Genomic DNA, 26,313 nt, shown 5'->3' with positions numbered 1-26,313 from the left:
AATTGCATCTAGATTTGAGAACTTTTTTCACTTTTTCACTTTTAGTGTGATAAAGAGTATCTGTACTCCCACTTCAATAAAGAACGTGCATACTTTTGTTTTAATGTATTCACATCTTCTGCAGCTTCCAGTCGTATCGCTAAATTCCAGACATAAAGGCCAGAGGAATGCAATGCAGCATTGCTGAATCTCAGTGGGACTGTAGACTACTGTATGCAATGCTGGAATATGCTATTGTCCATACAGTTTCCCACAGTACTGCAGATTGTAGTTATGTCAGTGCAGATAATACTGTGTTTTGAAGAGAAAAGGCAGTGAAGAAAACAGACAATAAAGGTTGGGGTCCCTGAGAGGAAAACAAGGCCGAGATTCCATACCGATGGAGAGTGTAAACAAGAGCACAATGTTTCATTTTAGTCCCATTACTGTGGACAAAGAGGCGCAGACCTGCATGCAGGGAGGGGGGGTTATGCAAGAGGGTCATCAAGGGGCTGTCTCTCCCCAGTCTCTCTCTTTTTGTCTGCCAATTTTTTGTTGTGAATGAATGACCGAATGCGACGATGTGACACAAAGTCTCATTATTTTCTCAAACTGCCAAACAAAACATGAGGTGTGGCAATCAACGGGGAGAGAGAGAGAGTGAGACGGAGAGCCGCAGAGGAAATGAAAGCGTGGAAATAAAATAGAAGGGGAATGTTTATCTCTGCAGACTTAATGGGGAGGGGATCTCTGCGCCTGAGTCATGCACAGCAAGAGTGCGCCGCACTTTTTGTTACACACACATATAGCATCAGCGTCCCAGCATGGGGCTGATTCATTGTGCAGCATCAATGCATTTTGTCTTCCTAAGGTGCTGTCATGATCTGGATTTACAGCAGTTAAAGCTCATTAAGCAGATGAGCAGCATTTCTCCAGGTAGCAGGGAATGTTTCAGCACAAAGGTGTGACCTGCAAGTCATTACCTGTTTTCTAAATTAAGCAGAGAGCAAATCCCCCAAATGAGAGCTGCTGATCTGGGATTTGTAGGCTGTTTATTGTCAGAAACATTCAAAAAAAGACGGCAATCCTGTGGCATGTAGTATTAAAAAGAAGCACATTGTAATCTGCATCTATCTGGAGTTTATTGAATCTTTTGATCCTCGGATTAAAATGCATTGAGCAGATGATCCCATCAAAGCAATACGGGCTATGACGGCAAAGATTGCTACTGATCCTCTCTATCCTATTCTCTTTGAACTCACCGGGCAATCATGTTTTTTCTTTTTTTTTTTAATTTAATTTGGTTTTAGAAGTGCCCTTGGTCCATCTATATGCATCGTACCACTGCCCTAGACAGCCTGAGATTTGTGGTTTACGTACTGTCTTTGAACAGTATGAATTCCATATGACATGCAGGCTAAACCCAGCAGATGATACATGACACCCAGCGCTCATAGTCAAATCACAGGTTTGCATGACAGACAAAGCGCAGTATCAGCAGTGGGGATGAGCTGTGAGGCCACATATGAACACAACAGCAGACACATTGTCTGGAATACGCAGACTGTGTGTGGTCAGCTGATGAAGGTGACTGATTTACCGATATGCCAACAAGACACCGTTGATTGCTTAATATTGTTTGTCTAATGTTGTGATCTTTCTCCCGCAGTCACATCAACCAGAAAACCCAGTTTGAAAATCCAGTGCAGGAAGCGAAGAGAAAGATGAGCGTGGACTTGCCGACTGCAGCACCACCGCCTATAGCCACACCCCCAGGTAACTGCTCCCAAAGGAGAGTGGAATCCTTCCTGTCTGCTTGTTTATTTTGTTTTATGTAAACATGTGGCAATGTGTAGGAAAAAAACGCCAGTCAAGGAGATTCTGTTTGACATATTTTAAAGTCACCACTACAGAGACATTTCACAAAGTAAACATTTCAAGCTGACATGATAGTTGAAATGTTTTTGGGGTTTTTTACAGTTTAGGAGAAGCTCAACATTGTACAGTAGACAGCAGCTCAGTGGTTCCTCCAGTCAGTTCTGCAATGTTTAAGTGCAGTGTCATGGTTAAGTTGCAGGACTCAGGAAGCTGGTCATCAGAGCGATGACAGGAAGTGAGGATCATTTGCTCAAAATTGCACCCAAGTGTTTTAAGGTAGAGCGAGGGGGCTACAGGGAGACATGACAACCACAAATTCATCCTTGTGGTATGTTGCCATGCTGATATACAGGAAAGCCCAATTGAATGTAATACCACCACTTTAATCCAGACTGAAATACCTCAGTTATGTCTGGATTGAGAGAAATGTGTGTGCAGACCTTCTTGGGCCCCCAGAGGATGAACCCTGGTGACTTTGAAGATCCCCTGACTTTTCTTTGTTAGATTGGAATCCATTATTTTGTACCAACTATCTGATCAACTTGTGGATGGATTGTTATTGGAGTTTCAGCTCAGACATGGACAGTCCCCAGAGATTGAGCCTTAATGACTTTGTTGATCTTCTTTTGGAAGCATACGTTAAGGATTTGTGGTTTTGTGTTAAAAATCTAAAACATTGGGGATGGACTGCCATGACATTTCAGTTCAGACATTCATGATCCCTAGAGGATGCACCATAATTACTTTAATGACTCATTGAACCCCTACCTTCCTCTCTTGGCAACGTGAGTTTAGAATTTGTGTTGTATTTGCTAAATATCTTTAAAACTAGTGGATGGATTACCATTGTTTATTCAGTCAGACACTCATAGTCCCCAGTGGTTAACTTTCTTGATTTTCTTTTAGAAGCATAAGGTGGTTTTGTGCTAAACATCTAAAACATTGGGGATGGACTGCCATGACCTTTCAGCTCAGACATTCATGATCCCTAGAGGATGCATCATAATGACTTTAATGACTATCTGAACCCTTACCTTTCCTCTCTTGGCAACGTGAGTTTAGAATTTGTGTTGCAAATATCTTTAACACCAGTGGATGGACTACCTTTGTTTATTCAGTCAGACACTCATTGTCCCCAGAGGTTGACTTTCTTCATTTCCTTTTAGAAGCATAAGTTAAGGATTTGTGGTTTTGTGTTAAAAACCTAAAACATTGGGGATGGACTGCCATGACATTTCAGCTCAGACATTCATGATCCCTAGAGGATGCACCATAATGACTTTAATGACTCATTGAACCCTTACCTTTCCTCTCTTGGCAACGTGAAATTAGAATTTTTTTTTTTGCGAAATATCTTTAAGACAAATGGATGGATTGCCTTTGTTTATTCAGTCAGACACACATGGTCCCAAGAGGTTGACTTTCTTGATTTCCTTTTGGAAGCACAAGTTAAGGATTTGTGGTTTTGTGCTAAAAATCTAAAACATTGGGGATGGACTGCCATGACCTTTCAGCTCAAACATTCATGATCCCTAGAGGATGCATCATAATGACTTTAATGACTATCTGAACCCTTACCTTTACTCTCTTGGCAACGTGAGTTTAGAATTTGTGTTGCGAAATATCTTTAAGACAAATGGATGGATTGCCATTGTTCATTCACTCAGACACACTTGGTCCCTTTAGGTTGACTTTCTTGATTTCCTTTTAGAAGCATAAGTTAAGGATTTGTGTTTTTGTGCTAAAAATCTAAAACATTGGGGTTAGGACTGCCATGACCTTTCAGCTCAGACATTCATGATCCCTAGAGGATGCATCATAATGACTTTAATGACTATCTGAACCCTTACCTCTCCTCTCTTAGCAATTAGTTTAGAATTTATGTTGCGAAATATCTTTAAGGTCAGTGGATGGATTGCCATTGTTTTTTCAGTCAGCCATTCAAAGTCCCCAGAGGTTGACTTTCTTGATTTCCTTTTGGAAGCACAAGTTAAGGATTTGTGGTTTTGTGCTAAAGATTAAAAAAAATGTAGTAGATTGACTGCCATGAAATTTCAGCTCCAACATTCATGATCCCCAGAGGATGTACCATATTGACTTTAATGACTTTTGAACTCTTACCTGGCCATGTGAGTTTAGAATTTGTGTTGTGTTTTGCTTAATATCTTTAAGACTAGTGGATTGACTGCCATTGTGTATTCAGTCAGACACACATGGTCCCTAGAGGATGTACCATAATGACTATATTGAACCCCTGACTCATCCTCCTTGGACACCATGAGTTTAGAATTTATGGTTTTGTGCGCAATATCTCAAGAACTAGTGCATGGATTGCCATTGTTTATTCAGTCAGCCATTCAAAGTCCCCAGAGAATGAACCCTAATGACTGTCGATCCCCTGACCTTTCTTCTTTTGGTACCACAAGTTTTGAATGTGATGTTTATGCTAAATATCTTCACAGCAAGGGCATGGGCTGCCATTTGAATTTCAATCCAGACATTCATGTTCCCCAGAGGATGAACCCTAATGACTTTGATGGACCCCTAACTTTTCTTATGGTGGCACCATGAGTTTAGAATTTGAGATTTGGTGCCAAATATCTCAAAAACTAGTGGAATGATTGGATTTATTCAGTCAGCCATTCAAAGTCCCAAGAGGATGAACCCTAATGACTGTGTTGATCTCCTGACTTTTCTTCTTTTGGTACCTGAAGTTGTGAATTAGCTGTTTTGTGCTTAAAACAGCTTGGGCATGGGACGCCATTTTTATTTCAAGTCAGACGTTCATGGTTCCCAGAGGATGAACCATAATCATTTCCAGTTAAGCTTCTAATTCCCAACAACTTTAGCTGTATTTGGGGTTTTCTCTTCCATGTATGCAAATCTAAGTGCTCCTCAAAAAACTAAATATAAAGCATGTTAAACATTATTATTGTTTCTGATAAGCTTGTTTACATTCTTACTGTTGTATGTTTGCGTGTCATTGTTAGCAACTATCTCAGAGTCCTGCTGTGCACAGGCTCACAGAGTCTCTTGAGATGCTGTAAACTCTTAGTCTTGTTAGTTTATTTGATTATATAATCTCTTATCATGTGGTTACTGTTGCTGAAAAGAAAAGTCGCTCATGTAGAATGTAATTCTTACAAGGACAGTCTTCAGCCATAACTTCCCTTCATAATGGCACATAATGGGTTTCAAAGATAACAGACAAATTGGCCGTCACTGTGAAGTTATCTAACAAGATATTAGTGGTACAGATGAGGCGTGTCAACAGGTTGGCTCGCTGTTCTTTGATGTGTGTGTGAAAATGGAGCGACGCCTGCGAGCTAGTTCAGGCAGACAACTCCAGCTGCAATGCCATACACGTCACATGTCCCACTCTCATAACCATCATCCAATCCTGCCCTCTGCCTCTCAAATTGGCGGTCTATTTAAACTGGGAAAAATCTCCCATCTCTCCCTCTGCCTGTCAACGCCTCTGCTGCTGCATGCCTATTGCTGATATTTTCTCCTTCCCCGCCGCCTCCCCAGCTTCCACCTGCAGGCTCCGGGGGTGTTTAGTATGTTTTGCTCATCACTCCTCAATGTCTGCATGTAAACTTATCTGCAGGGAGTGATGAAGCCGGAGCCTGGGTGCCAAACATGAATATGTATTTGCTGCTACAATAAACAATTTAAACGTGAGTTGTCTGACTGAACTTTAATATTTGGCTTTGTTTTTCATGTCTTACTCCTGTTCAAAGCAGGTTGACAGCGTCATTTAGACACTGTGTTCTCAAAACATCGACTTTTGCTTTGCAACACTATCGTTTAGTTCAGAGAAGAAAAAATCCTTTATAACAAGGTACTCAAAGTGTTATCCAAATACTGGAGCACTTCACGCTGAGATGTCTGTCTTGAAGATGTTCCAACAGTTGACAGGCGTCTGATAAACAGCCCATAGCCTCTGAAGCAGTGATATTCAATTTGAATAATGGAGCAGCGCTCGACTGGGCGGCAGAATTCAATTTGACAAGTAGATTATGAAATAGGGAGGGCTCTGAGGTCTCTTTGAAAAATGCTTTTGCCCGAGTCGCTCAGTTCAAAGATGTCTTTAGAACAGAAAAGAAGAGCAGAGAGGGAGGAAGAAGGGGCTTTGGTTGAAAGTGACTTATGATCATGAATTGCGTTTCTGATGGGTCATCTGTTCATTTGCCACCTGTGGTAAATGTTGCTGCTTGACTGGTTTAATCACCCTCCTCTCAGTCGGGGTAAATGTCTTGAGCATGGAGGCCCTTCGTTTCTTTAAGACTAGAAAGAATTATGATAGTCCTCTTAACATTTACACACAAAGCATGAACATATTAGCATTCAAACTAGCCTCTGTGTTTCCAGAACCCCTCGGACAGAACTGTCTGCCTTGCTCTGTTGCGCCCACCTCCCACAGCTGAGCCTCTCTGCAGTCTGAGGATAATATCGCCTCCATGTCGACCACCGCCTCCAGCTCCGTCTGCCCCCCCTGTGCCCACTCTGCACCTTCTCCACCTTGTTAATGAGAATTAATGGCTAGTGGTCCTTCGTGAGGTGGCATCTAAACACTGTTTTGACAAGGATGGCGAGGCTGACCTGCCAGACAATCCCTTAGCGCTCCTGTGCTTGGCCATAATTATAGCGCTGACAATCCTGTCTGACATTTCATATAATCACTTCACCCTGAGGATCCAGACTGTACCTTTGTGGCCCACAGCTTAATCAAAACCGTGTAAACATGGCGTTGGTGTGTAGCCCCATCTCTAGCCCACTCTCCACTCTGTCTTTTTTTACCTCTGTCAGTGTTGCTTTCATGGTAATCATGTAAGAAACAGTGTTGACAGTCTTTTGACATAGTGCATAAAATTCCTGTGCATCCTGAAGGTTTGAAATGTGTCAAGCACATACACACATCACGCTCACACCTTGGATCGTCATGAGGAATCATGTTGTCGTACCTGCATGCACACACTTGCACATTAATCTACATACATAATCTCTGAAACATCTCCTGACACTACTCCGATATGGGAATGTCATGTTAATCATACTTTGCATAATCTTTTTTTTTCCTGCAGAGCGGTCACATTTATCTGCCAATTGCAATGCAATTATGCAAATCACCATCCCATGACACAGTGAGAGTGGTGTTAGAGGGAAAGGGAGGGCAGAGGAGGAGGGGTGGGTGGGGGGCTATCTGTACCCATCCCTAATGAGATTGATGTCCCACCATCTATCAGTGTGGGAACTGCGGGAGAAGGAGCCCAGCATGCAGAGATGCAGCGCACAACTCACAATCTCACACCGCAGGGAGGGGCGAGCGCAGGGGTTTAGTTAGAATTTCCCTCTCTCTTTCTGTCAAGGCAAACTCTATTTCTCTCTGTCTGTTTCCATCTCATCGCTCCTATCTCATTCACTTTCCCACACACACACAAATGCACACACCGTCTAATATAATTCCTCTCCTGTCTTCCTAAAAGTTGCCCCATTTATACAACCTGCAGGCAGCACAAAGGGAATTTGCAATGAAAAGTTTACCTGGGAAATGTCAGGCGCATTTCAGGATGGATTTATCACTGCGGTGAAAGGAATGTGTTGTTTTTTCAGCGAGACTGGGGCAGAAAGTATAGACATCTTGCAATAAGTGGATGTTTATTGGCTTTTTCACAGGGAGCAGGGACTCAGGTTTCGTATGTGTGTGTGTGTCTGTCCGTGTGTGTGATTTGTTTGAGTTTGCACTTAAATTACGATGTTCCCACAGTGCTGGTGTAATTACAAGCAGTGAGTGACGTGCTGTCAGACACGCTGTCACTGTGCGAATGTTGTTATGATGGAGACAGATGGCAATTTATGAGCAAGCTTTTCCGTTTCTCTTCATATCCCAGGCCCATTTCAGCAGACACGTGCATGTCTGCATACTTAATAGGCAGTCACATCACGCAAAACCGTGAACTTTAAAGATATGCAACTCTCGTCTACAGAGTTAATGCCACTGTGACTTCATTTCAAGTTTAATATAAAAGCTGAAAAAGCCATAAAAGCTTTATTGTTCATCTAGAGGTGTGTTGTATGTTCCTGCAGGAAAGCAGAGGCAATTTAGTGTATTGACATGACGGTAATTAGGCTGTTATTTTCCTCTATTTTCCTTTCCATTACTGCTTGTCAATCTCTCACTTTTTTGTTGTCCCTACAGCGGAGGAGCCCAGTAGAGGGGTGCGGGGCTTTACGAGGGATCCAACTGAGCTGCAGGGCTCCCTCCTGCAGACCACACTCAGAAAAAGCTCACAGGGCTTTGGGTTCACCATCATCGGAGGAGACCGACCAGACGAGTTCCTTCAGGTCAAAAATGTCCTTCCAGATGGGCCGGCTGCGCACGACAACAAAATCGCCTCAGGTAATGATTCCCCCGACAGACTGTTTAGAAAAGTGCAGTGTAACATCTGGATTGTGCTCTGGCTCAGGGGTTAAACAGCACACTCATGATGTGAAGTCTGACCAGGAATTGCTAGAAAGAGTGATTTAAGCTGGGATATTTACTACTGGGAAACCTGGGAACGAAAACTACATCATAAAAGATTCCAACCTAAAAATGTTAAAAAAAGAAACTAGTTCTGACTCACTTGTGATGCAGGATGAGTCGGCGAGACAGCAATGAGCAGAGGAGCACTGTGCACAGTTGTCATTACTAACCATTTAGTCTCCAACTACCGGTTAGATTCAAAAGACTATTAAGGCAGAAAATTGTCATAGATGATAATTCTGCCAAAGCATCAGAGCAGAATTTTAGAAAAATATATAAAGGTTATATAATATATAGACAAGTCATGGATTTAGAAAACGTGCAATATCACAATTTGGATTATTCAAATATTTACTCAAACAAAATAACTACATTTTTCAAAAGACTTATGGTGGGTTTTTTTTTCATACTTTATTTTTATTTATTTTCATTTTAGAAAACAATTATAGTACAATACATAAGCACACAAAGGGGCATTTCTAGTATGCGAGTCCTCCCTCTTTGTCATTTCGAAACAGATCAGTTATTTGTTGTTCTCACTTTCTGTGTATGTGGTCCATTTCCTCCAGTTCTTGTCGTGGGTATGTCCTCTGAGCTTTAGTTGGTACGTCAGCTTTTTCATTACATAGATATCCTGAATGATTTCAAACCAGTGCTCTTTCTTCGGAGGCTCTGCTTTGTACCAGTTTCTGGTTATAGCTTTCTTACTGGCTATGAGTAAAATCTTAATCAGATACCTGTCCTTTCCTTGAACAGTCTCTTCAATGTTTCCCAAGTGCATGACAACACAACTGTTTGGAATCTCATAACCTGTAATGTCCTTTATAGTCCTATTTACAACATCCCAGAATGGTTTTATTTTAGAGCAGTTCCAGAAAACATGTGTTTGGTTGGCCTCTTGGCCGACTTATGGTGTTTTATGTGTATCTTATTCTGTGGTATGCAGTCACATATTGTGCTGCTTAAAGCTCCTGTGAGAAACTTTAAAGTGGCATTGATTTTGGACAAATTGATCCACTTTATTTCTCCAACATTTATTTATTTATTTCTTCTAACAGTCAAATGTTCAACTTTTTATTTATTATGAATATTTGCTGCACAGTGGTGCAGTGGGTAGCGCTGTTGCCTCACAGCTAGAAGGTTCCTGGTCCGAATCCCCGGCCTGGGCAGGTGCCTTTCTGTGTGGAGTTTGCATGTTCTCCCCGTGAATGCTTTGGTTCTCTCCGGGTACTCCGGCTTCCTCCCACACAGTCCAAAAACATGCTCACCAGGTTGATTGATCACTTTAAATTTCCCGTAGGTGTGAGTGTATGCGTGAAAGGTTGTCTGTCTCTCTGTGTTAGCCCTGTGATAGGTTGGCGACCTGTCCAGGGTGTACCCTGCCTTCTGCCCGAAGCCAGCTGGGATAGGCTCCACCCCCCCATGACCCCTAACGGGTTAAGTGGCCAAGATAACGGATGGATGGATGAATGTTTGCCTTGGAAACTAAAGAAAATACATTTTATAATACATTTTATTTATATAGCGCTTTCAGAAAACTCAAAGACACTTTACAAAATAGCACACAATAAAAGATTCAAAATAGAAACACAGTGGATATAAGAACAGTAACAGTTAAAAGCAGTTCTGAAGAGGTGTGTTTTGAGCTGGGAATTGAAGGTTTGTAGGTCAGTGGAGTTGCGTATGTGTTTGAGGAGGGAGTTCCAGAGGGCGGGGGCAGCAATGGAGTAAGCCCTGTCGCTCCAGGTTCGGTGCTTGGTCCTACAGGTTGGGGAGAGGAGGGCTGTTTCCTCCAGATTCTGGACATTGTCATGCCTGACACCTACCCTGTGGCAGGAAGTTACAGGCATCAAAGATAGCTTTATAGAAAATGCTAATCTTGTTGCTAATAGTCTCTTTTGCTTTTGCAGCTCATAGAGAGATGTCACTTTTAATTTCAGGCTGTTTCATAACCAGTTAAAACTCCTCACATGTGCTGCACGTCCCTCTCTGAGCGCGATCTGTATCTTTAGATTGCTATGTAGCTCTCTGAAGTTTAATTATAACGTATTAAATTCATCAGTAATGAGTGTTCCTCTTTGGTGTCACAAACCTCTGTGACACAATTTTACACATCTCTGCCACTGTGCATCTAGATTTCCAGTTTTAGTTTTTGAAATGTGTTTATAGGCTGAATGGACACAGATAGGAAAAACATGGTTTGACAGTTACAATCAATAAATCAGGTCAGTGTGAAATATTTGGACTGGGATTATTACAGGCCTGTGACAGCAACTGATATCAAGTGTATACTCTTTTTTTAAGGTGTTTTTTTTTATTCATGATGGAATAAAAATGTTTCTAAAAGAAGTACCCTACCCTAGCTTTTTAGGAGTGAAAAACAGGCTTTTTATGACTTGTCTAAATAGTGCAGAATCCAGTGTCACATTTGCATGTCTACTGTTTGCATGGCGTGTATGCCTGCAAACACTGACACTTGGCTTGGCATCTGCATCCGCACTGTACATAATACAGTTTTATGTACCCTGAGTACACACAAACAAACATTTGGAAAAAAAAAAAAAACACCAAACAGGCACTCTAGCCTGAATGTCACATTGCTCGATGGAGCGGAGGGAGATGTTTATAGGCAGTATTTAGAGGGAAATATCTAAAAATGGGAAACTTCTATCAACAGCCAACATGTTGTGTTTATGGTTGACACAACTAGATTTTATATGCAGTCATACATAACGGATTTAATAGGCCTGCACAGCTGGCGGGTGACATGCATGCTCCTGAATAATGTGCATTTGCCTTTAGCCTGCAGCAGTGACATATATCATGCATTTACTCTACACGCTAAATCTCCAAACTCCCTTTCATTCCCGATGTAAATACTGTGATCACATGCATGCTGATTATAGTCCTCTGAATTATACTGAAGTGCTGCAGGATTTAAATTAGAGCAATATTGACTGCACTGGAAACTCCTGCAACCACACCACAGAGAATCAACACAGTAGAACAGAGAGAGTGATTATTTTTAATGTTTTATTTCCCTTGAGAAAATGAGTAATTGATTAAACCAAAAATGAGTGTAATTAATTTCATTAGGTCATCAGTGTAACAGCTTTCTTTTGGCTTTAACACTCTGGCTTCAGACCCTGGAGGCTTTATTTACCCCATGTACTTCTATTATTTAATGGATTCTTGGTTCATTACAGCCATGTGTAGTGGGTTATGAACAGGAACTACTTTAGCACACTGAGCTCATTTCCACAGTACAACCTGAGCTGTGTTTGCTAGGAACTAGTATTGATTATGTAGGTGGGCTTGAATCCTCCTCTGGGCTTTTAGCCAACCAGCCAGTCAGCAGTTCTGCCGGCCATGCAGGCGCATATCTCAGCCAGGCCAGGGGTGAGGAGAGCATCTCTACTTACAGGAAGATGAAAGGAGGAAGAGGAGAGCAGCATGCCGGTGGTTTATTTTATGCTTTTACTAAGTCTCTCCATTTTCATTTACATCCTTCAATTTTCTGTGCAGTAAGAAGAAGAGACACGGACAGATTCTGCTTTCATAAACTATTTATTTCAATCTCTGTCATAACTACATTAGTATTTATTTTATGAACTACTTTGTGTCATTGTCTTAACTTAAAATAAAACACCTTTAATAGAGTTTACAAAGTGCTTTGACACAGGCACAAGGTAGGATATTTAACAGGCAACAACAACAACAATCTATACAATGAGGGCAAACAAATGAAGGCAATATTAAAGCACAGAACACACTTGACAAGCTAAGTTTCATTTCTTTTTCTGGAAGTAGATACATGCATTGTAACGCCTTATTCCACTAACGCATGTTTCTAGCCAACCAGTAGTCCATTCATTCCGATGGGATTCTCAGTGATAATCAATGTTCCTGCAAAATGCCTCTTCTCTGTGATGTTTTGGTCTGAAATCTGTCAGGAGCACCTCAAAGAAATCTAATTTTTGCAGTAGATTTCAGAGAAATAACATGGCAGTGTGCCAAAAATATATTTTTGCCTTTACTGATAGGATAGCTGTAGAGAGACAGGAAATGTGGGGAGTAGAGAGTGGGGGAAGACATGCAGCAAATGGTCATGGCCGGGAGTCGAATCGGCGAGCTCTGCGACGAGGACTATAGCCTCTGTATGTGGGGCGCTTAAAACCGCTAGGCCATCAGCGCCCTAAGAGTCATGTCATTCTGCTTTAATATGATAAAACATTATATACAGTCAGTTTATCTGTAAGCCTCCAGAAAACATGCAGAAATACAGATGAAATTAACTCAGCGTACAGGCAGAAGACTATGTCTGTATCTGTATGTGTATCCAATGCAGGGTATAAATAGGTGTTAAATGGTACTTGTAGCACTCGAAGACCTAGACAGCTGACAGCAGCTACTTGTTCTTAAATGTTTATATAACTTTAGAACCTCTAATCCTATCAACATGCTTTGAAAACTCAGTGACAGCAGACATCCTCAGCTTTCCAGTGATACCACATTTGTCTCATTCAGCATATTCAAAATAAATTCAGGAGAGCCTCGTGCCCCCAAAGATTGTCTAGGTCTTTAAGGGTTAAGTAAAAGAAAAAAAACGTTATTAAATGTAAATAAATTCAGATAGAAATGATAAAATAATAACATTGCTATTAAGAAGTGATGAAAAGATGTTACTGATCTTACCGCCTCAGGTCAGTCCCTCTAAATGTGAGGGGCCAATGTGCAAATCTCAGTTTAAATACCTGTTTTGGGATTACCAGAATTGCTCCACCTGGGGACATAACATCTCATAACCCAGACACACTTTAAGTTATCTGTGAAAACTTAAAATCATGCGTTTCTAATGGGTAGTCAACTGGGAGAAGCTAGGATTTGAGTGATTTGTTGTTGTGTGTTGTCACCAGTAAGAACCAGAAGGAGTCAACTGCAGTCAAACTTTTTGTCCTTTCAGGTGATGTGATCGTCGACATCAATGGGTCCTGCGTGCTGGGTAAGACTCATGCTGATGTGGTGCAGATGTTCCAGTCCATCCCCATCAACCAGTACGTGGACATGGTCCTGTGCCGGGGTTATCCGCTGCCTGAGGACTCCAGCAGCAGTGAGGAGACCAAAGACACCTCCCCTTCTCCCTCAACCTCAACGCCACAGGATATCAACTACACAGTTCTAGACGGAGGAACCCTCTCCAGGCAGAGTACTGCAGCACCGCCTATGACCAATGGAGGACGCCACCACCACCATCATCACCAACACCACCATCACATTCCTCACACACCCAACCAAGAGGGCCCGGACCCCACTCTGCTGCAGCCAGAGCTTGTGAGTGTGCCCCTGGTGAAAGGTCCAGGAGGTTTTGGATTCGCCATTGCAGACTGCCCCCTGGGTCAGAAGGTGAAGATGATCCTGGATGCTCAGTGGTGCCGGGGTTTGTTGAAGGGGGACGTCATTAAGGAGATAAACAGACAGAATGTCCAGACGTTGAGCCACTCGCAGGTGGTGGACATCCTCAAAGACCTTCCTGTGGGCAGCGAGGTCAACGTCCTGGTGCTTAGAGGAGGTGAGTCAGCAAAGTTCACATAACTGGTAGTAGAAATATTCCAAAACAATATCCTCTTTCTCAAAATCAATTCTGATGCTTAGAATTTAAAACGTGTTGATACTAAACATCACTCTGATACTAGTGTGATAGAAAATATCTGCATGTTTTTATCCTTTTTTTAACGGTCTTGAAATTAGGGTAGAGCTTTGAAGGAATTTTAAATTCAAGACAAGTTGAGCTAACATTAGCTCAAGCTACTTTCACAACCTCTCCTAACATCCAGTTTCCACAAAATACAAACCACAACAGAGATAAGATGTTTAAGTTTTGAATAAGAGATTTTTGATACAATTTCCCTCCCCATACCAAATTTAGACTTGATGACTGTAGATACTAAATGCTATCTACCAACCTTTTTGCAAACTAAGCACCTAGAAACAAGCTAGGCTAATGATGGCAGCAGCATGACTCAGCTTTTCAGACGTGATACAAAGCGGCAACCTCTGAACTGCAGTTCATCGAGGATCCGCTTGAGGCTGGCTCCGTAAGTACCAGAAACCACATACACACCAATTCAAAAAAGCCGATCTTTACAGCAGAAATAAACATGTTTACAGCCTGGTTCAAAAGACGAGTGTAGTCTGGATAGCTCATATCTCGATCGGCTCACACTGTACGGGGGGTTGAATTTTTTTCTTACTCGGCAATTTTCAAAGATATTGAGATTACGAGTCTTTCAATGACAGGCACAGCTAGGGATGGGTACCTTTCACATTTGAACCGATACGGTACCGATACCCGGTACCTGGGAATCGGTACCGGTACTCAACGGTACCAATTTTCGGTACTTTTGTGTTTTTATGTAGTAATAAATGTTCATTTAAAATTAAAAAAAATCTCAAATTTGTTTAATTTAACATATTTATTTAATTTAACATGAAATGAACAGAAACAGGATTATATAGGTGATTAGATATATAAGCTGACACGTGCTCATGGAGTCTAATTGCTCTTTCGGGAGTTTCTCAATGAACACACGTGAATGTCTGCGGATGGGAAAAAGTCAGTTCTCCGTCTCTTTATAATAACAGGACACACAACTTACTTGTTGGGCATTCACGCACACAGGAAGGGTTACAAACAGGGCAGGTAGTCGGAGCAAGAGAGTCAATCTCAACCATAGACTGTATAAAATAAAGTGAATCCTCCAGGAGTTCTGCCTCTCGGTGAGTGAGTGCGCGGGCCCGTCATTTGCAGGCTCCGTTTGGCGAGCTCCCGCGCAGATGCAGAGAGCAGAGAGCAGAGAGCAGAGAGCAGAGAGCAGAGAGCAGAGAGCAGAGACGTCCACCCGGTCAGTCTCTGACTTTATTACAGGGCGAAAGTATGGAGAATCGCCTCCTCTTCTACTCCCTCACATTCACAGGGATGCGCTCAGGTACCGAAACATGGTACCGTTTGATTTTACGTGAGTCGGTACTCGTTAGTACAGACGGAATTCGGTCGGTACCAATAAAAGTACCGAATTCGGTACCCATCCCTAGGCACAGCTGACTTGATTGACAGGCGGGGACACTGTAGCTGTTGGCTAGGAGGCTCAAAGCCCGCCTCTTTACGTCACAATCGCTCGACAGCAGCAATATGGCTGCCGCCGACGATCAGCCTCAAAACAAGCAGCAAACTCCGGTCTCAAACGATGAAGCCAATGCGGAAGTGATATAAACTGTAATACATCGAAAATCCGCTTGAGGATGGCTGCAGAAACACCGGAAACCACATAGACATGAATGGGAAAAAGACGATCTTTGCAGCATTAATAAACATGTTTACAGCCTGGTTCAAGAAACGGCTTGGCCCTACAACGCTAATCTCTCTAATGGCACACACTGTACGGGGGGTGAATTTTTTTCTTACTCGGCAATTTTCAAAGATATTGAGATTACGAGTCTTTCAATGTGACGGTTAAGAAGATATTATGATTATGAGTTTTGCCCAAATAAGGACATGACTGACGTGACTCCCGGTCGGGAACACACAGCCATTGGCTAAGAGACTCACACTACGTCACACTCTGCCTAGTTGAGTTCCGCATTACCAATATGGCTGCTGCCGTCGATTTGCTTCAAAACAGCTCTCAGGAACAGATGGGTGACGTCACGGATACTACGTCCATATTTTATACAGTCTATGCATGATACTCATAGTCTGGTTTTAAACATTAGCTGCTTTATTTGTTTATTTATACCTGTTTCATTGAACTTTTGGCTAAAAATAGCCTTCAAAGCTTTAATATGTGTGATAGGAAAACACTAGTTGCTAACACTTATCAAGCTTTGACTTAAGTTACACTTTTACTCTCTATGCAGTAATGCATTGATTTTGTTTGATTTTTAGACCTCTATAAGAGTAGCTGCTTATGACAGCCATGATACGGTATATGTTGTAATTGTATAACTGTATATTTTTTTGGAGGAGAACAAAACAAGTCATTTTTTCTTTGGTGGGGACTGAGGATGCTAATAAATGAAATAACAGATTCATGCATTTGGCACATTGAGTGACTCTGGCGGCTGTAGATGGGCATCCCTATGTTCCCACCGCCCAACGGTCCCACAGCCCTATGTTCCCACATTTCTAGGACATTTTCAAAATTAGGTCTTGTGTTCCTACAATTCCCTTCAATTTAATTCCTATCCTCCCACAAGATTTTTTGGAAGCACTTTATAGTAAATGAATGAATGAGTAATTTTATTTCGATCAGCAGCAGCAGAAATCGTCACAATCGCAATCATTACAAGAAAAAAATAAATAGGCTGATCGAAAAGGGTTTCAGCTGAAGCATAGCTTATAGATGCAGAAATGTGGGAACATAGTGCCGAGGGAACATAGGCATGTTCCTCTGTAGATAATAGCAAGTAGTATACTCTGTACCTTAAGCACTCTGATACAGGTATTAGTACCTGAACAACTCTCGCTCAAACTTTATCCTGTGCAGCAGGTAAGCCTGCAGCAGTGAAATAATCCTTAGAAGAAGCTGGCAGGGTGACCGTACGATGTTGTTAAATCACTGCTGACTATATTAATCTGCTTGGGTAACTGTACAGACAACAAACAGGTGTTGGAGCCCGCAGATAGTCTAGAGGTTTAGTCCCACGCTTCTGAATTTATTTAAATGAGCACACTGCTTTGTGTTGCCTGTAGCCTGTCTCTTTTACGTTCCCTTCCTCCTAATGAGTACAACAGCAGAGGTTAGGAGCCAACCTTCCTGCTTTTGTAATGAATCTTTTAAGACACAGAACAAGATTGTTAGAGCAGCGTTAAAAAGCTCTACATATTTGAGGCGCCGCTGATTGTTAGATGGTACAATAATGAAACTGGTAAATACCAGGATGGATTTGGTATTCTGTAGCTCGGACACACAGATCCTCCCAATGTTAAATAAAGCAATTTCACGCTCGGCTCCACAACAAGTCTGCATCATCCATCGTGTACCTTCCCAAACAGGGCGGAAATCATGCTTAGTCACATGGGGAAGGCGAAGAGATGAGGCAGTGGCAGTGATTCAGATTCTGCTTTGAGAAAACCAGAGAAGGAAGACATGAGAGAGAGAGAGATAGAGAGAGAGGGAGCATGGTGGGTAATCATTGCCCTTATCCTTACTTCAGGCTCTCACTGATTTGAAGGGCTTGTTCCTTTTCGCCTGTGCTGCAGTGCAGTAGCCTAGATTCCAGAAATCAGTGTTGCACCCACATATCAGATGTACTCAGCCAGGCTCTGCTCTGAGCTCAAGGAGCTTGTCCTGTGTGTGTGTGTGTATGTGTGTGTCCGTGCTGTTGTTAACTTTTGGCCCATTTTTGCCAGCCCTATATGTTGTTTTTTTTTATTATAGTATATTCAGAGCAGTGTGTCTGCTGCTGCTGCTGCTTAAAAAGGAGCAGGAGATCACAGCTTTCCAGGACTAAAAGGAGCAGTGCTGCAGGGTTTCCCTCAGGTCACCCACACACCAGGATTAGGATGTGCTTTACTCCCAGCCAGTGGCAAGAACTCCCTTCTGATGACAGCAGCAGCAGGGAGAAATGAAACAGGAAATTATTTGGCCCTGATCGCTGTGCTGGATTTAAATCTGGAAATGAGACAAAGTGCCCTTCCCTGTGGGATATGAGTTACACTCAGAGTGGATATGAAACAAGGGAGACCAGGGACATGATGTGCTGTCTTGACTAATAAATGAGACGTTAATTAAACTTAATACAGAATCTTTTATCCCAAATCTACACCTTTAACTGATACAGCATTTGTTATTCAACTCTTTTGATGACATTCAAACACTGGTGATGAAGAGCGGCACACATTAGAAAGGGCTCTAATTGTGTAGCCAACAGCTGGCAGGTAGAAACAGGACAGTGCATGCTGCTCGTGGTTTAGGGTCACCTCTGTGTCTCCCGTCCTGTAGTGACGTGTAAAACTATTTTTGCCACCGGAGCATACTGCCCCCTACTGGTGGAATTACACCGTGACTCATTGAGAGAAAGTAAGCAGAAAAAAATAAGGATGCCTCTTGGCAATAAGTCTAGTGAGTGCAGAAAGGATGAGAAGTGTGAGAGGAAGATTGATGAAAGATACAACTCATCTTTTAAACCAGGCGTATTTCATTTTAAGAGGTCTGGACCTTAATAATGATCTTTTTTATTAATAAAACATGAATAAGATAACACAACAATATTAAATAAAATAGATTAAGGAAAAAGTTATCTCAAAAAAAGACACTGTCACTCAGTGGTATTAAAAAAGCAGTAACTGATACTAAATATGCAAATTAGATAAAGGTCTTATGTTTTTAATTTTTTTAGAGCAACCCAATAAAAAATCTGAGTTTGTTTTGTTTAGGTTGTTTTACTAAAAGAACATCATTGTGTGTCATTCAGCTAATTAGCCCATCAGTCATGTCTGCTGTTAAACACAGGAATGCATGTTTTAATGAAAACGGTTTTGTCCTTGGCTGTCAAAGCAGAGTATAATTACCAGAGCTGACACGTCTAAATCTCTTGCCTCACACGTCTGACTTGGAATATAAATGTTTGCCTCCTTGGAGCTCAACTATTTTACAAATCTGGTCCTTCCTAAAACTAACTGAGTAGTCCTGCTTTAAGCATTTAAGCTACATGTTTGACTTGATGTTTGCTGTTTGTTCCTAATTCAATGTCCATTGTTCTCCATCTCTCCCCACAGGTCAGACCTCTCCTGTGAAATCCCTCAAACCAGTAAGTTCAAGTAAACTCTTGCTACCCTCCTTCCCCTCTGCAGGATGAACACACTGACGTTAAAACTTCTGCTGAATGATTCAACAGAAGAGGTTTTAAGTTTGTCTTGGTTAACCCGCAAGCACCACTTAGCATGTCTTTGTGTATGTGTGTGTGTGTTGTTGGCTACATTATTCAGGGGGCCCACATTAGCCTGGCTGTTATTTCTGGAAGTGCATGTGGGTAAATATGCCGGCTCCTGGCGAACAGCAATTGAACATCCCTCTGCGTATGGGTGTTCAAAATGATATGCCATGTACAGCAGCTTGTTCCTGTGCTGCTCCTGCACGCTGCTCATTCCTAAAATAGAGAGGAGCTGAGGCAGCAACAGGCTTACTCATACTGATTTACTGGTACAACTCAGGATTACAATATGTGGCTGCACTAGTTTTCTTTTAATTTATACTCTTTTCTTACAGTTTTATTTCTTGTTTTTCTCCTAAATTACTTTTAGAAACTCTAAAATACACCCTGCTATGTTTGAGGAAATAACAGCTATAGGAACCCCCCTTTGAAACCCTCCACTTTGGTATTTCAGCAGTCACCATCTCTCTTTATTTTTAACCAGAAGTGACCATGTTGAGATGACAGGGTGCATATGCCAGTGTTGTAGTTCATGCCCGAGTGGAGTCTCAAGTCCCAAATGTCAAGTCCAAGTTTAAATCTGAGTCACCAAAGAAAATCAGTGAGTTCTAGTTGAGTCATCATTACCTGAGTCTAAGTTCAGGTCCACTGTCAGGAACTGTTGCTGATAAATACAGCATTTGAACACGCATGCAGGTGAATACACATCATCTCTAGCTAGAAATGAAAAACTGAAAAGGGCCTTGTGCACAAAAAAAATCTATTAAATGAAAAAATACATAACAGTTTTTATCAATAAATAAGTTTGAGTCTCTCTCTCCATCTCGGGCATCCAAATGCAGTCAGTGCTTAAGTCTGAGTCATCAGTGCTCGAGTTGAAGTCGGGTCAGAAGTTCTTAAAAAATCAACACTCGAGTTTGACTGAGGTCAAACGCATGGACTCAAGTAGTAGAACACTGGGATATGCATTTCTTTCCATAGCTGTAAGCTGGTTAGGAAAAGATTGAAATCCATACTGTCGCTTCTATATCAGTTTCAAAAGCAAGCAAGACCACCAGAAAGTAGATAAATTATTAATGTTTAGTTATATTTAATGCCTGAAAATAGCTGCCAGCACGCAGGTTTATGACAAAGTGACAAACTGCACGCTGCCAGAACAAAATGTATTACATTTTCAACTGCAGATATTTGCAGTGGCTGAGATGTTTGACCATTAGAAGACAGTGGGTTTAGGTCTTCTACTAAAAGAAACTGCTTAAACATACACTACCAGTCAAAAGATTGGACACACCTTCTCATTCAATGGTTTTTATTTATTTTAAGATTAATTGATTAATACTGAAGACATCAAAACTATATAAATAATCTGGTTTTGCCATAATCTGGATTACAACAGTAGTCAAATAGGGCTATCCATTGTGTACTAACCCTACCTCTGAACAACACAACTGATGGTCTCAAACACATTAAGAAGGCAAGTCATTCTACAAATGAACTCTTTGACAAGGCTCATGTTAATTAGAAACCATTCCAGGAGACCACTTCATGAAGCAGACTTAGAGAATACCAAGAGTGTGCAAAGCTGTCATGAAGGAAAAAGGGGGCTACTTCACAGAATCTAAAATATAAAACATATTCTGCTTTGTTTAACACTGTTTTGTTCATTAGATAATTCCATATATGTTATTTCATAGTTTTGATCGCTTTGGTATTAATCTACAGTGTTTCAAATAATTAAAATAAATACAAACCATTGAATGAGAAGGTGTTTCCAAACTTTTGACTGGTAGTGTATATAATTGGACTTCTATTTACAACCAGTTTAGTCGCCCCCTGCAGGCCATTAGAACAGTGCAGGTCTAAGGTTCCAAAGCATTGAAACTAGAGGCTACATCAAGTTCCTAAACAGCATCTTATGTGTTCTACTGTATCAATATAATCATCCTCAATTCATACTCAACCTTCCTGTCTGTCACCTTATCAATGCTCTTGTCTTTGTATTGCAGTGCACAGCTCCCATGTCCCAAGCTTCGTCCCAGCCCAGTCCTCAACAGGCGCCTCACTCCGCACCCCATCAGTCGCCACATTCTGTTCCCCAGCCTGTCACGCAGCCTGTCATGCAGACCCAGCGACAGGAGATGATCAGCAGCACAGAGACCCTCAGTCAGCCTGAGGTCCCCCCAAATCCAATCTCTTACACTGCCAACACCCTGCGCTCCTCTTCACCCAAACCGGACGCTTCAGAGCTCTACCTCAAATCCAGGGCCCTGATGGACAGCAAGCGTAAGTGAACATAATGCACATGCTCGACTGGTTTATTTAAGAACTTAAGAAAATCGGTTTTTCACAAAATACTGATAATATATTATTTTGAGCTTGAATTTGAAAAGTAAAACATTTTTAGCGATTTGACATGAAATATTTCTCTTCCCTGGTTCTTGTCTGCAGCTTTAAATCCACTGCTTTATGCAATACACATATATCCCAAATGCCTAAGCACACAAACAGCATAACTAATGCGCTTTGTCTTTCATGAGCTTTGCCTAATAAAACTTCTCTCCTCCCTCTTCTTCTTCTTGTTCTGTTCTCTCCTCACAGCTCCTAACACCAAGGAGCTGGACGTATTTATTAAGAGAAATCAGGAGTCAGGATTTGGCTTCAGAGTCCTCGGGGGCGAGGGGCCAGATCAGCCGGTAGGTAACATGGTCTGGTGGTTTACAACCCGGTTGGGCGTGCTGCTAGAATACCAAACCTTCAAATACAAGTGAACGTCACTCAGAAACCAAACTAACTAACCAAGCTATCTATATTTCATTCAGGGGAGACACAGTTTGAAGATTAAAGGTTATTTCTTACAACTTGAAGAATAATGAAACTTGACTCTTAGGCGTAAGGACTCTATGGGGTGTGTGTGAATTTGGCAGCAGAAGAAATCCCTCTAGAGTCCAGACACTGGTGGTAGTGGTTGATGATGAATTCTAGGGATGAAGACTTTGCAGAGACCAGGTGGAGATGGGGAGGTGGAGGGGTGCGCATCATCAATGCAAGAAGGAACTAGCTGGAGAGAGAGACACATTTAAAGAGACAGCAGAAAGTTGATAGGCTGACAATAAGGGCGTGCCACTGAGCTATTGGATGACAGCCGCCGCTGATTAACCAATGACAGCTCCGGAGCGGGTGAGCTATTGAACGAGCTAGAGGAGAGTTAAACAACTGCTGTAGTCTTCCTGTTTGAACTTTCGCTAGAGCTACATTTTAGCTGTAAATGGTCACATATCTGGAAATACAGGTGGCTTTACTTTATATATTTCTAGGTAGAGCATATTAGCTCACCTAGCAGCCACCGAACAGGCAGCAATGACTGAAATATGATTGAATATTATCTGTCAAAGTAAGATCACTGAGAGTGTTTTAGTTACAGAGGTGCACCAACTGTTATTTTAAGTGTCTGAGAAAATGACAGGAAGGATTCTCTCGTCCTCCGTCTAATTTATGTTTCATCTGTCGTCTTCCTCAAGCAACCCTACTTTTACCAACCTTTCTTAGACTTCACATTAAAAACAACAACAACAAAAGCAAACACAAAGGTCTATCTCCAAAAGCATCCTTTTCATATTTTCTATCAGGTACAAACATTGAAGGTCTCTCACACACATTCAGTGGACTAACTATGACCGGGCCCAGTTGCCCAAAAGATTTCCTCTGGCTTAGATCTTTTATGATAATAATAATAAAGTTTATTTATAAAGCACACATCAAAACAAACGTTACAAAGTGCTTTACATCATAAAAAAAACACAATAAAAATAACAAAGCATGGGGGGGGGGGGGGGGGGGTATATAAGCTGGCAAGACAATTTAAGAAGAACAGCTGAATAAAGAGTAAAAGACATTGAAACAATCAAAATCAGTAAAACATAATAAAAACAATGAGTGAATAAAAGAAAAACATTAATAAGAGTAGATTAAAAATAAATGTAGTGGGTAAAGGAAGGCCTTTCAATAAAAATATATCTTCAGCTGTGATTTAAAAGAAGTAGTATTGTAGTATTTTTTAAACTTTTGGTTCCTGTTGGTTTTAAATATGTTGAAAAATAGAATAGAATAGGGCCAGGGTTTAACAGTAAATCAATTCCCTTTTAAAAGCCTTAATTCATTTGTACTACTGCTGTTGGACAATGAGGAAATGGGTTCTCAAAAAAGCAGCACACCTCTTTCACACTTTTAAAAAATGCATTAAACGCTCAGAGCAACTGAGAGGATTTCAGCTGATTATTTACCATAAAGCCAGTCAATCCTCGTGCTCGCTCTGGCTCAGATCAGCGTGTGTGAAGCTGCTCTTCCTGCCTCCACAGGTGTACATCGGTGCCATCGTGCCACTGGGTGCAGCAGAAAAGGACGGGCGCCTGCGGGCCGGGGATGAGCTGCTCTGTATCGACGGCGTGCCAGTGAAGGGCAAATCCCACAAACAAGTGCTGGAGCTGATGACCAACGCTGCCCGCAACGGCCAAGTCATGCTCACAGTCCGCAGGAAACTGACGCATGCAGGTGGGTCTGCTGTAAAATAAACAGTGCTGCATCTCCCTAAAAGCACGTGAAGCTTTTAATTATAGATTCTTGTTTTCATTTCTTTGTCCAGCTTAGTATGCTGCAGGAGGACCTCTGAGTCAAGCTTTGATCTGGGATTCTTTTCACTAATCCTTTAAATTCGTTCTGGATGACTTCCTTGCAGATGAATCTGAATAAATGAAGTTCACGAGAAGAATTGACTTTTAAGATGTGACACACTGCATGGAGAAGAAGAGTCAAGTTTTTAAACAAGCATTCTGTTTTTCACTTTAATTAAAAGGAAAGTGGATCAAGATTTGTCATGCACCAAAAACAGGAATAGAATGCAATTACACAATCACCAGTTGGAGATTGTTTGCTCTTCTTTGTCTAGCCTGATTGGACTTGTATGAAGGACAGTAAAGATTAGATCAGCTGATTTACATCTCAAAGGATGAAAAAAAAGGAAGGAGAAAATGCTGAGTTTTCAGTTTCTTTAATAGCACAAACCCCCTGCTGCATTCGGGCTTGTTTACCACCACAAATAACCACTCTGTGAATAATACAAGCACTTTTTGAAATTACTTTGGACTTGATGTACTGCAACAACAGCATTGTTCACGTTGCAGAAATTAAACATCAATCATGTTCGGCTTTATGCTTCCAAAGCAGCCGTTTAGAAAGAGGTTCCCCGATGCCGGCTGACAAAACAGGAACTCAGCAAAACAAACATACAATGAAGAGAGATTGAGGTGGATGAACCCTTGAATAACAAGCTGTTAAGAGCTCTTATCTCAAGCATGAAGTTGGAATTCCTTTACTTTGAGTGTGCGATAAACAGAGGAAGTAGTTGTCTTCAATAAGGCTGCTGTGTTTTTGGATAATTTAAGGAGAGACCCATCATTTTTCATGTGCTTCAGCTAAATGAAAACAATCTCTTCTAGAATACATTAAGTTGCCTTCTTTGTGGATCTGAGCTGTTCCTGCCTTTCCAAAACATTACCATACAGATCTACTTTTGTATCTGAAAAGCTGTTCTAAATGCATGCCTGTAAGCGCCCCCCCCTCACGTTTCTGTGCTCTGCGTTTTCTCAGATGATGAAGAGGAAGAAGAGGAGGGTGTTCAGCAGCCCTATCAGGTAGCATCTGCCCTGGTGAACAGCTCGCCCAAGGTGCCTCGTGGAGAGTTTCAGAACGCTGTCCAGCCCGCTCAGATGACCCGGTCAGAGCGCTTCGATGTGACTCTGCAGCGCAGAGACAACGAGGGCTTCGGATTTGTTATCCTCACGTCAAAGAACAAGCCCCCACCTGGAGGTCAGAAATACAACAAAGAAAAATATGTGTTTAATTCAGCTTTGTTAAAATGATATTTGTATCAATAATGTCTCATCTTTTCTTGCATCATGTTTTTTTGTGGTAATTAGCCTTGAAAGGGGCTTAACTATTTAATTGCATTGATAAAAAAAATACACATTATATTCACATATGTAGCAGGCTGGTTCAAAAAAACAACAAAAAACAGATGTTCATGATTTCCAGAGGATGTATCCTGCAGGATAAACCCTTAACTTTCACTTGATTTCTACCATGAAGTTCCATTTCTGATTCTCTGAATGTTTTGTGATAATATTTAGCATTCATAATCTCCTGGGGATGAAGTCCAACATCTCTTGACATCCCTCATGAGACTTTTTCTGGCCATTTCACAGATTTAGCCTCTGTAAATAGCTGCAACACTGGCGTCATTTCCTACAGACCCAGCTGTATTTAGGAAAAGTTCTGACTAACAAACTCAGCTAAGGGGATGACTATGTTTCAAACTATGCTTGTGAGCATGTTAGCACTTAATGTTTGCATTTATCCCAACATACCGCTGTACACTGGCATGGTTGATGTCTTTTAATTTTGTAAGTAATAACTAGCAAATGCTTGCCTGCTAGTAAACTCAGCTGAGGTAACGACTATGTCACAAACTTCACTTGCTAGCATGTTAACACTCAGTTTAGACTTTAGCTCAAAATACTGCAACACAGCACATGTTAGCACGTTAGCAAACTCAGCTGAGGCGACGGATATGTTTAAAATTATACCTGTGAGCATGTTAGCATTCAGTGTTAGCATTAAGCTCTAAATACTGCTGTACAGAAATATGCTAGCAAGGTTGATGACGATTACTTTTGTAAGTATTAACCATCAAATGTTAGCATGTCAATAAATTCAGCTGAGGTGATGAATATGTTACAAACTATTAGAGTTGCCAACTTTCTCACTACTAAATAAGGGACAGGTGCACAGTGCCATGATGTGTGAATTCAGCATATGTTCATATTTTGATATAACTGGAAATGCAGAAAGTGTGTAGTCTATATTCCCTTTAATCCTTACTGTATCATTATGTAACCTCATATGAATAAACCTCAAAGAAACCACAATTTGGCTCTTTACAT

General features: G+C 41.4%; 1 protein-coding gene across 1 annotated transcript in view; it reads left to right on the top strand.

Moving 5' to 3' along the window:
* magi3a (membrane associated guanylate kinase, WW and PDZ domain containing 3a) overlaps nucleotides 1–26,313 on the top strand; it is a 200,599-nt gene that overhangs the window by 160,958 nt on the left and 13,328 nt on the right. Inside the window, exons 8-15 of the mRNA XM_034696443.1 lie at nucleotides 1,649–1,755; nucleotides 8,060–8,260; nucleotides 13,350–13,955; nucleotides 19,164–19,195; nucleotides 21,325–21,601; nucleotides 21,917–22,011; nucleotides 23,674–23,866; nucleotides 24,962–25,180. Of these exons, the coding sequence (XP_034552334.1) occupies nucleotides 1,649–1,755; nucleotides 8,060–8,260; nucleotides 13,350–13,955; nucleotides 19,164–19,195; nucleotides 21,325–21,601; nucleotides 21,917–22,011; nucleotides 23,674–23,866; nucleotides 24,962–25,180 (1,730 nt within the window). The remainder of the gene's footprint in view (nucleotides 1–1,648; nucleotides 1,756–8,059; nucleotides 8,261–13,349; nucleotides 13,956–19,163; nucleotides 19,196–21,324; nucleotides 21,602–21,916; nucleotides 22,012–23,673; nucleotides 23,867–24,961; nucleotides 25,181–26,313) is intronic.

This window comes from Notolabrus celidotus, chromosome 11 (assembly GCF_009762535.1).
Source record: "Notolabrus celidotus isolate fNotCel1 chromosome 11, fNotCel1.pri, whole genome shotgun sequence".
Taxonomy (NCBI): Eukaryota; Metazoa; Chordata; class Actinopteri; order Labriformes; family Labridae; genus Notolabrus; species Notolabrus celidotus.
Note: the sequence above shows the minus strand (reverse complement) of the source record. Positions and strands in the feature narration are given on the sequence as shown.